This window comes from Narcine bancroftii, chromosome 12, assembly GCF_036971445.1.
Source record: "Narcine bancroftii isolate sNarBan1 chromosome 12, sNarBan1.hap1, whole genome shotgun sequence".
NCBI lineage: Eukaryota > Metazoa > Chordata > Chondrichthyes > Torpediniformes > Narcinidae > Narcine > Narcine bancroftii.
Window position 1 is genome coordinate 77,324,930 of NC_091480.1, and position 12,645 is coordinate 77,337,574.

Consider the following 12,645-nt stretch of genomic DNA (forward strand, 5'->3'; position numbering starts at 1 on the left):
CTCACTTGGCATCATAAAATCATTTATCTGGTCATCATGTTCCTCTAGGTGGGATCTTGCTGTGCACAAACTGGCTGCCATGCTTTATATTTGATAAGAATGGTAACATGTCAAAAAGGACTCAGCGCAAAACACTGCAGCTCTATTATATACACACATGCCTCTTTTACGAACTCAAACTCCATCCAAATATACTCCACCATGAGATCCTGTATAACTTCTGGAAGAATGTAAACAGTCTTCAATCAAATAAATCCCTGATGCATCTCTGTGAGATGGGATTTGTGGAGACAGTCTTTGAATATCAACCTGCTGCAACTTTAACACAAAGCAGAGATGAAACAGAAGACAGTTTCCCAGTTCTAGGTACACATTGGCTAGATTTTTAACTTCAGAAGCAACATGCATTAAATTATTACATTGAAAACCGTATGTAGTGATGGCCTTCTTGCAGTTTAATTGAGGATCAATTCAATCCTATTAACTGAATGTTCAACCATCCCCCCACCCCCAAAGCCCACCTCCACAAGCAGGAATCCATGAACAAACTCTGCTGTTTAAATATAACAGAAATCCCTGAAAAATCCCGGAAAGTGGCTCCTCAAATAAAACTCATCACATCGGGTGAGCCGTGACTTCCTGTAGTGTTTGTGAATGTGGTGTACTGCACTTGGTGCTGGGGCTCTACTCCAGGGAAGGCACCGTGTGGAGAGCAGCACGTTGGACCCAGTCCTCCTTGTGAGTGCCGTCACAGTACGGAGGGCCTTTGGTCTGCTTGCAGCCGCACAAGAAAACCGTCTTCTCTTCCTTCACTCGGAACCTCAGGGGGGTTGGAACCAAAGGGATGGACCTGTGGCTTCCATCACAGAATGGCTGAGAAGACAAAAAAGCCAGAGTTATTAGAAATACTTGGGTCTAAACCAACTTGCCCAAAGATTCATGTCACATATGGTGAAATGTAGATCACCTTTTACCAGTGTAGGAAACGGTTTCCCTCTATTTACCCTATCTAAGCTCATCACATTTGATCTCCAGATTTAAGGAAGGTCGTGCAGAGATGGTTCACTAGGTTAATTCCTGGGATGAGGAGTTGATGTGTGGTGCAAGGGTGAATGGGTTTGGGCCTATGCTTATTTGAGTATATTAAAAAATTAGTGATCTTATTGGAGCATTGGTGGATGCTGAGACGTTGTGTAGTGGGTGGGGGGGGGGGGGGTGGAAATCTAGAACTGGGGGGCATGGTTTCACAATAAGGGAGTCAACCATTTCAGACCAAGAATGGGGCAGAATTACTTTTTTCAGAGAGTTGTGACTCTTTGTAACAACATGAGAGAGATGTGCAGAGGGAGTTTTGAAAATATTCATTGCAAAGTCTGATGTACATTGAAACTCGAAGGAAGTCGAGAGATCTGAGGAGAAGGCTAAAAGATTTGGGCAGTGCAGTTAGCACGATGTTATTAAAGCGCCAGTGACTTTGGTTCGAATCCTGCACTGTCTGGAAGGAGTTTGTTCACTCTCCCCATGTCTGCATGGGTTTCCTCTGGGCGCTCCACTTTCCTCCCACCCTTCAATATGTATCGGGGGGGGGGGGGAGTTGTAGGTTAATTGGGGAATTTGGGGGACATCGGGTCGTGGGTTGGAAGGGCCTGTTACCATGTTGCATGTCTAAATTTAAAAATTGTATTTATCAGTTAAATCACTGTACATGCTCGGCAGCCTCTGCTTGCCATAGCGGACTGTAGACAGAAGTGGAAGCATCAACTCTGGCTGCAGTCGTCTGCTCCATCGTGAACAAGGTTTTCCAGGCCAAAGGTTTGCCTTCTCTGGAGCATTGGAAGCTGAGGGGAGTCAATCGAAATTTATAAGTTGATGAGATAGGTGCATAGGGTAAAGAGAGTCAGAATCTTTTAACCCAGGGTTAAAATATGGGATATGTGTTTAAGGAGAAGGCTGGAGGTGGAATGAGGGGAAGAAAGTTCACAGGGTGTTTTTATTTCCATGGAGAGAGGTGAGGCTCTGGAATGGGTGGTGGAAGCAGAAACAATTGTCATGTTTTAGGGGCTTCTAGACAGAGTCACAGTTTAATTTAGACATCATGTTTAGTACAGACATATGGGCAACAGGGTACTTTCTGTGTTCCACGGTTCTATGTTCACCCCTCATACACAGCTTGGTTCTCTCTTGAACTAAATTGCAATGGGAAATTGTCGCTGGAGCAGTCATCACAAAGACCGTGGCTACAAGAGTCAGAAGCTGGTTACTTTGCAGCGAGTAACTCGCCTCTTGGCATCTTCAATCTAATGCATCACCTATAAGGGACTCATCAGGTGTGTGATCAGATATTCTCCACTTGCCTCAGTGCGTACAGCTGCAACAACATTCAAGGAGCTCGACACCAGGACAGAAAGATCCATTTGATTAATACCCAATCGACTATGTTAACCATTCATTCTCTGTACAGTTACAGCTTTTCATTGTCATTAAGAAACAATTGGAAACTTCTCTCAGAGCCTAACTGACACACAAGAAATTGTGGCATTTTGGTTGGTGCAGGAAAGTTTCTCCACACTCTACAACACGGCCTGGCCCCCTCTGTCCCAGATGAAGCAAAATAGGATTACCCTTGTCCTCACCTCCCACCCCATCAGCTTCCACATCCAACATATTATCCTCTACAATTTCCGTCACCTACAACATGGTCTCACCCCCAGTCACATCTTCCCCTCTCCTCCTGCTGTAGGGATGCTCCCTCTGTGACTTCCTCACCCACCCAACCCTTTCCACTAATTGCCCACTTGGCACCTAGTCCTGCGGCCACAGGAATTGCCACACTTGCGCCCACATCATCTCCCTCATCACCATTCGGGGCCCCAAACAGTCCTCCCAGGTGAAGCAACACCTCACATGTGAATCTGCGGGAGTCGTCTACTGCATCCGGTTCTCCCATTGTGGCATCTCTACATCAGAGACTGGACACAGACTGAGAGATCATTTTGCTGAGCACCTTCGCTCTGTACGTGTCCATGACTGGGATCCAGCTATTTTAACTGTGTGCCCCACTCCAGCACTGACATGTCTGTCCATGGCCCTATGCACTGCCAAACCCACATCACCCATAAATTGGAGGAGCAACACCTAATAAAAAATATGGCGGTGCTGCCACTTGTGTGGACCCACAGGGGCCAACCACCCAGTCTGACAAAAGTTAAAGAATTTCATCTATGTTACATTCTAAATGTAGTATTATGTGACAAAAATTGAACTTATACTTTGTTGAAGGGCTCAAGCTTGAAACGTTGGTGATGTATCTTTATCTTTGCTATGTAAAGGACACTGTTTGACCTGCTGAGTTTCTCCAGCGTCGTGTTTTTACTTCAATCATGGTGTCTGGAGACTTTTGTGTTTTACTCTACAACATGACCAGCTGGTTAAACTCCAGGTCAGGCACTATCCACTCTTGGAAAGAGAAACATTACCATTGCTGGGTACAAATTCTGGATCCCCAGCACAAAACATCTCAAAGTCAATTAGGGAAGGACAAAAACCCTTGTTAACTTTTCCCACATCCTTTGAATAAGTAAATTAAAAATGACAATAGTATTTTGACCAAGAGAGATGCTGAAGAAATGGGCACATCACCACACTGACCCAGGAGACTGTCTCCAGCAACGATGGCATAGAAGAATTGTTTTACATGCAGAAATTTACTGGATGTGTCATGGGATGGCCATGAGAGACAAATCATTGGGCTCTGCCTTTTGTAAAATCATTGCTTAAGGGACTGGCTTTAATGCTTCAAAGGAATATTTAAATACAGATTAGTTTCCTTTGATACTTTGATTAAAAAGGATCTTTGAGATTAAACTCATCCACTTGCACAGTGAAGTTTCCTTTCCTTTCCTAATATTTAAATAACAATTTATATTTTTGGAAATTATGTCCATCATTAAGTTTTCAAATTCATATTCTTTAGCAAACGGAAAATGGGCTCCATTTGGCATCGTTACAAACTGTTGCTGATATTGTCAAATGAGAGACATTAGTTTGTTTTGCCCCTGACAGGAAGGAGAGGGGGGCAGGGAGAGAGGAAGGGGGGGTAAGGGGGGGAAGAGAGAGAGGAAGAGAGGAGGGGGAGGGGGGAGGGAGGGCAAGAGAGGGGACGGGGGGAGGAGAGATCAGTTATAATTTCAAACTGCATTCTTATTTGGAAGCAGAAATATTAAGAAAAAACAATTACCTGACCTATCTTGCTCCCTAATAACATTTTTGATTGGAGGTAAGTATAAGAATTACAGGGGTCAAATTCCCACAGAATCCGATATTATTTTCATTGGGTAATATTAAGGTTATAAAACCTAAATTAAAATTAAATATGCATCAAATTGAATTTGTGCAAATTGCTTTAGCAGTTTCTAGGAAATATATAGCAATATCGTGGAAGTCAGATATAGATTCAAGTATGGAAAGATGGCACGCAGAACTTTGCTGATACCATTAGAGAAGATTATAGACATATAGTCTGCAAAATAAATATCTTTCTTTTTCAATCTTTTTATTATTATTATAATTTATAAACACATACAGTTCAAAGAGATATAAAAAAATACATAGTAAGTAATGAATTAATACAGAGATATTAAACAATAATATTACAGAATAAAAATATATCATAAAAAATTTTTTTGATCAGTTTAGGGTGTTATATCTCTAAAAAAAAGATATAATTAATAACAATATATGAAAAAAGAGAGAGAAAAAAACCCCAAAAAAGAAGAAAAAACAAATCTGAATTAAAAAAAACTTAAAAAAAAACCCTACAGATATAGCTAAACCACGCCAATCACTCCGATCTCATCTTACAGCCCAATTATCATACATAATCATAGAAAGAAAACAGAGCCAGATCAACTCACCACAAATGAAAATATTGAATAAATGGTCGCCAGGTTAACTCAAACTTAGAAGGGGATTCATAGACAGAGTTTCTAATTTTCTCTAAATTTAAACATAGTATAGTTTGGGTAAACCATTGGAAAACAGTGGGAGGATTTACCTCTTTCCAATTTAATAGTATAGATCTTCTAGCCATTAGTGTAAGAAAAGCAATCATACGATCCGCAGGAAGAGATAAATAAGTCAAATCTATCATAGGTAATCCAAAAATTGCAGTAATGGGATGTGGTTGTAAATCAATATTCAAAACAGTAGATATAATGGAAAAAATTTACCCTCTTTTCCCAATCGGGAGACTACGACTGTTTTAGAGGATATACTATATTCAAAATTCCCTCCAAAAGGTGTGATATCTAAATTATATAATATAATTACAAAAATAAATTCTGGGACTTTTGAAAAGTTTAAAAATGATTGGGAAAGGGAACTCAACCTTCATATTTCTAATGAAAATTGGAATAAAATTCTGCGACTGGTAAACTCTTCTTCTCTATGTGCAAAACATTCACTGATACAGTTTAAAGTTGTTCATAGAGCTCATATGTCTAAAGATAAACTCCATCGCTTTTATTCTCATATCGATCCTATATGTGATAAATGTCAATTGGAAATAGCTTCCCTTACACATATGTTTTGGTCCTGTCCCTCTTTACAGAATTATTGGAAGCAAAATAAATATCATTTGCTCTGGAAAATATGGTGCCCTTATTTACAAAATGTGGGTATGTATGTTCTTGGTAACCTCCAATCAGAATTTATGTTATAAATGTTTTATCCTCCTGGTATTCTCAGTTTCTTTTCTTAATTTTTTCAATTTTTTTTTCTTTATTTCTTCTTTTTACAAGGGTTTTGGTAGGGGGAAAGGAAGGAGGGTTGAGGGGTTGGGTGGAGGGGGGCTTTTTAAATATTTATACCACATGGAATTTAAAAAAATATAATTTTCAAATTCTATGCAATTTAATTCATTTTGTGGTTTAAAATTAATAAATATTCAAAAGAAAAGAAAAAAGTTAAACATTAAAGATCTTGATTGCATTGGGATGCCAGTTAGGCTTAGGATGCTTGGTGTCTATCTACTTCAAGGTCATGGGGTTAAAGATGAAGAAGGACTATAATCAGGAAACAGAGCAGTTGGAAAGGGAAATAGTAAACATAGAAAAAAAATTAGCAATGAAGGAAGATACAACTAGAAGAAGAGAATTGGCGGATAAAAAAATAAAATATGAAACATTACAAACATATAAGGTAGAGAAGAATATAATGAAGACAAAACAGAAATATTATGAACTAGGTGGAAAAAACGCACAAAATCCTAGCATGGCAGCTTAAGACAGAGCAAGCTAAGAAAATGGTATTGGCATTAAGGAAAAAAGACAAACAAATTACATATAATCCAAAAGAAATTAAGGAAAACTTTAGAGAATTCTATGAACAATTATACCGAACTGAAAACGAAGGGAAAGAAGGGAAAATAGATGAATTTTTGACTAAAATTGAACTACCAAAACTACAAATAGAGGAACAAAATAAATTAACAGAACCATTTGGAACAGTAGAAATACAAGAGATAATAAAAAAATTACCAAATAATAAGACACCAGGAGAGGATGGATTTCCAATAGAATTCTACAAAACATTTAAAGACTTATTAATACCGCCCCTCCTGGATGTAATCAACCAGATTGATGAGACACAAAACTTACCAGATTCATGTAAAACAGCAATAATTACAGTAATACTAAAACAAGGGAAAGATCCACTCTCACCAGCGTCATATTGACCAATATCTTTGCTAAACACAGATTATAAGATAATAGCTAAACTATTAGCAAACAGATTAGCAGACCAGGTACCGAAAATGGTAAATTTAGACCAAACTGGATTTATCAAAAAAAGACGCACAACAGACAATATTTGTAAATTTATTAACTTAATTCATGCAGTAGAAGGGAATAAAGCACCTACAGTAGCAGTTGCTTTAGACACAGAGAAGGCCTTCGACAGAGTAGAATGGAATTATTTGTTCAAAGTATTGCAAAAATTCAGTTTACCGGAGAAGTATATTAATTGGATTAAAGCATTATATAAGGGACCGTTAGCGAAAGTGACAGTAAATGGACATGTATCAAAGCAATTTAACTTAAGCAGGTCAACGCGGCAGGGATGCCCACTATCACCTTTATTGTTTGCGCTAGCTATAGAACCACTAGCAAAATTGATAAGAATAGATAATAATATAAAAGGAATAAAAATAAAAGACAGGGAATATAAAATCAGTCTATTTGCGGATGATGTTATAGTGTACTTAACAGAACCAGAACTATCAACAAAATAATTATATAAGAAATTGAAGGAATATGGAGAAGTGTCGGGTTACAAGATAAACGTAAATAAAAGTGAAGCAATGCCTATGAATAATGCGGATTTCTCAAAATTTAAGAAGGAATCTCCATTCAGATGGCAAATGCAGGCAATAAGATACCTAGGTGTACAAATAAACAAAAATCTAGGCCAATTATATAAACTCAATTACAATCCACTAATGAAAAAATTACAGGACGATTTAGAGCATTGGAAAGATCTACCACTAACACTGATAGGAAGGATAAACTGTATTAAAATGAACATTTTTCCAAGGATACTATACTTATTTCAGGCATTGCCAATACAACTGACAGAAAAATTCTTCAAAGAGTTAAAGAAAATAATAAGGAAATTTTTATGAAGAGGGCGGAAACCGAGGATAGCACTAGATAAATTAACAGAATGGTATAAACAAGGAGGCTTACAATTGCCAAACTTCAAAAATTATTATAGAGCAGCACAATTAAGATACCTATCAGATTTTTATCAAACAAGGGAAAAACCAGACTGGACGAGACTAGAATTAGATAAAATAGGGGAAAAGATACCTGAACACATATTATATAAATGGGACGAAAAATTGGTACAACATAGAACTTCTCCAGTATTACATCATCTCCTCAATATTTGGAAGAAGATTCATGTAGAAAGAAATAAAATAAATTATCAATTACCAAAACTAATATTGACGCAAAATAAGCTACTCCCTTTTACAATAGACAACCTTTCCTTTAGAAAATGGGAAAAAAAAAGGGATTAAAAGAATAGAAAATTGTTTTTCAGGAAGTAGATTCTTATCCTTTGAACAAATGAGAGATAAGTACAATATAACTGGAGATACAGCGCTGGCATATTACCAACTGAGATCCTACTTGAAAGATAAATTAGGAAGCAATTTGAGTTTACCAGAGGGAAGTAACCTTGAATATGTGATTACAGATACAATGTTAATCAAAAGATTTATAACAAATATGTATATTAAACTGCAAGAAAAGGAGAATGAGGAAACAAATGGTAAAACTAAACAAAAATGGGAACAAGATTTAAATATAAAGATAAAAAAGGAAACATGGGAGAAATTATGTTCTGGAACGATGAGAAATACAATAAATACGAGACTACGTATGATACAATATAATTGGTTACACAGACTATACATTACACCGCAAAAGTTAAATAAATGGGACCCAACAGTATCTGATAGATGTTTTCGATGTAAAAAAGAAATGGGAACAACAATTCATGCAATCTGGACATGTGAGAGAGTAGAAAAATTTTGGGATGATCTCAGTCAGATATTAAATAAAATAACAGAAAACAATATACCAAAGAATCCAGAGATCTTTCTCCTAAGTAACATAACAGACAAAGAATTTGGAATTGATTTGGAGGATGCACAAAAAAGATTTGTTAAGATAGCCCTAGCCGTAGCAAAAAAATGTATTATGTCAACCTGGAAATTGGAAGATAATTTGAAAATACAACTATGGTATATAGAAATGAATAAATGTATTCCATTAGAAAAAATAACATATAGTTTAAGAAATAATATTGAAATATTCGAACAAGTATGGGAGCCTTACATTAAATACAATAGCGAAAACCTACCGGGGACAAACATTACCTAAGTTGATGGAAGGAGAAGGAAAGAAAAGAATGGACTCAGTAGAATTTCTGGTGTAATTTTGTTGAATGACAACATTGTCTGACTGGCTTAATGCAACCTAGATTGTATACCTAAAATGGATGAGGGGGGGGGGTGGGGGGGGTGGCTTGGGAGGAGGGGGGGGGGTGGGGAAGAGAAAAAGTCACTGTATATGTGTGAAAAAGAAAAAGTGTATATCATGGCTAATGTGATTTATGGTGTGAAAAATAAAAAATTTAAAAAAAAAGGTCATGGGGTTAAAAGACTGGTTACACCAGCCATTCTCTACAGGGGCTCCATGGCCCCCTTGTGGGCCACAGCACCTTTAAGTCAAAGCCTTGTTTTCTTTTCAGCTTCCCTATCATAAATATTTTTTTAATGCAGCTGGTAGGAGAGAAGTACAGAAGAAACCAAAACTAGAATGCTTCACAAGCAAGGGGGCCCATAAACATTGAGCAGAGTTCTGGGTGGGATGGAGGGCAAATGTACAGCCAAAAAAAAAAGGTTGGGAATGGCTGGGTTACACAATAAATGTTCCCTGCCTTGGTTGATGTTCTTGCTATATTTTAATTAGGAAGGTTATGACTCAGTTAATTTGGTTAGGCTCACTCATCCCAAATGTCTTTGCCCCGATAAGTTTGCATACTTGCTCTCTGAACGGTTGTTGTCCACGATTCAGTTTTTTAATATAACCACAATGTCTGTTCCTTCACAGCGAAATGTGGCAGTCACTTTGTGTCCAGCAAGATCATGGGAATAAACATACAGTCAGACAGCACAGAATAGGCCCTTCCTTGCTAAGTTAGCATTCTGGACAAGTCCTAAATGCCTGGCCCCTCTCCTTCCACATCCTTCCAAGCCACATATCCGTTCAAATGTTTCTTGAATGTCAGAATTGTATCTGCTTCTATAGCTTTCTCTGGCACTCCGTTCTCGTTGCACTCTGGGTGAAAATATTGCTCTTTCTGGTCCCTCTTAAATCATCCCCTCTCACCTTAAACCTATGTCCTTGAACTCAAAAATCGTCTATTCTGGGGAAATGGCTGTGAGCATTCATCTTAACCACACCCCTCATGATTTTATATACCACTTTAAGTTCTCCTCTCAGCCTCCTATACTGCAGCTTATTGAGCCTCTCCTTATAATTCAAGCCCTCCATATCCAGCAACTTCCTGATGAACTTCCTCTGAGCCCCTTCCAACTCAATGACGTCCTTCCAGTGGCTGGGCAACCAGCCCTCGTGTGGCCTCAGTAACACCCTGTGCAGCTGTCTCCTGATATCCAAACTGTTATACTCAAGACTCTACCTAATGAAGGCAAAAGCATGTCTTGAAAAAAAGAAGTATTAATTCTGTCAGTCAGTCATTAAATCAACAACAAGGAGGCATAAATTTGCAATTGGAACTGTAAATTACTGAAGGGAGTGGCGGCAGTTTTGTAGCCACATAAAAGGATGTCGGAATGAATCAGCAGGCAAGGCAACATTAAATAAACATTTGAAGGAAAATATTAAAGAATATGAAGGCAAATGGGATTAGCGCAGAACAGCTCAGATGCACAGAAATCAAGTAAAACTCAATGACCTCACCTGTGCCAATTTTATTTGTAAGAAAATGGTGCTTTTCATAATTGGTACATTATTGACAGCACAAGTTCTCACTCCTTCTGATGACAACATTTACACACCGTTGAATGACCACAACTAGGATTATACTTAACTTGACCATTACATCTTACATGGTGTGAAAGGTCAGTGTATTATGAACCGTGTGGATGAAGGGCTTGTTTCATGCTTATGACTGTAACTTGCATTAACCATGACACTGGACAACAAAGATTTTGCTTCCTGAACACTTTTGGGTGTATTTTATAGATCTTGGGCGGCTGATCACAAAATTCACCTTAAAAATTTTCCTATCACGTACTGTGTTTTTAGATTTAACCTATTTTTGTGATTTTCTGAAATGTTATAAGCCTATTTCAAGCAGACAAAACCATGAAATGCATCATGTCGTTGAAAATTCATTTTCTGCATTCTCACTTGGACTTTTTCCCCGGCTGATCTTGGTGCAGTCAGTGACGAACACGGTGAAAGGTTTCACCAGGATATTGCAGCCATGGAAAAGCGGGATCAGGGCATCTGGAATCCATCAATGCTGGATTATTGTTGGAGGCTGACACGAGAGGCATCAGATGCTAAGTACAAATGAAAATCAGCGGCAAAACATTTTTAGGTCAGTTGAACTAACGCAATGTGTCAGTATCATTACACGATTAAACAGGCTAAATTCAACAAAAGTTAATTTAGTGTTTCTCCAAATTCCTAAGTGGTACAGCAAATCCGAAATCATCTTTGTGTTCATCTCGAAGTGGTCTCTCATAATCCCAATTTTTTTTCAGGAAGCAAACTTTTTGACAAAAATTGTTGTCCAATGTAATCATCGCTGAAAGTAACATTCTTGTCTTTAAACAGGAGGTTCTGGATTCAAGTCCTGGTCCGGAGACCTGACCACCAAAATCTTCAGCTGTCATTCATCTACAGCCCTGAAGCAGAGGCAGGTTGGAGTGGCCAGGTGGTCTCACCCTGATCCCATTTTATATTTTGTGCTGAATGACCAGAGACAAGCTTGTTTAAAAAAAAAATCCCATGGCATCGCAATGACAACACGGCCAATAGTTATTCTTCAACTCACAACTTTTAAAGGCTATTGAGACAAGTAATTGCTCAAAACTATGGATCAAGAGATGGTAAATGGGATTAATGTAGATGAGTTGATGATTCTCAGCATGGACATGGGGGGGGGGGGGGGTGGGGTGTTTCGGTTCTGTATGTCTCAATGAGATGCCAAGACAAGTTGTCTGTGTAGGCTTGCTCGTCCCTTATGTAGATAATCTCTTATCACAGACCTTGCTCTATTTTAATTGGACTTTTCTCTGTAACACATACTTCACTTTTATTTTGCACTATTGTCCTTAAGCATGGGTTGACTTGCCTGGATTATACACAAAACAAAGTTTTTCCACAGTATCACCATATAATAACAAACAATTCACCTTAATCACATTGAATTGGCAGATTAATTTCCAACAGTGAATATTTTCCAAAATTAAATTATCAGCTTCTAGATTGTTCCAAAAGTGATGCCCAAGGTTGTGCAGCGAAGCAAGCCTTATTACCTTCATTGCCCTGTTGCCAAATAGCTACTCACGTTTCTCACATGCAAGGTAATGTGAATGTAATGTATCTGGAAGGGGTCAGTGCTGTCAATAAATTCCCAGAGTGGAAAGTGTTCTAATCTTCATTAGGTGCAGAAATCCAAGCCAAAAAAATGCTTCAAAGCCTTGCTAATAATTGCAACAAGTGTATATTTCTTTCACTGGTTGAAATTTTTCCAACTAGTCCTTCAGAAGCTTTCTCCATTCCACTGGTGTGATTCAATTGTGGTCGAGCGAACAACCGAGCCAAATAAAATACTCTTTAAGTGACCCAGACCACAATATGCTTGGATCAAACAGCTTCAGAGAAAAGAGCTGGCCTTGAGTGCAAAAGAATTGTGCATTAATGTGTGACACATGAGATAGATGTTCATGTTGCATTGTGAGTTTAAAAAATTAAATTTATCTTATGATTGTACAAAGAGAGCATTAAACTACATTATCAAAATGTTTCAAAAACGTTGAGC

At 38.0% G+C, this 12,645-nt stretch overlaps 1 protein-coding gene across 1 annotated transcript in view; it reads right to left on the reverse strand.

Moving 5' to 3' along the window:
- Positions 1-434: 434 nt before the first annotated feature.
- The window catches only part of LOC138747615 (CDGSH iron-sulfur domain-containing protein 3, mitochondrial-like), a 33,350-nt gene continuing 21,139 nt past the window's right edge, over positions 435-12,645 (reverse strand). The window contains exon 3 of the mRNA XM_069906996.1: positions 435-873. Coding sequence (XP_069763097.1) covers positions 685-873 — 189 coding nt within the window. The 3' untranslated portion in view covers positions 435-684. The remainder of the gene's footprint in view (positions 874-12,645) is intronic.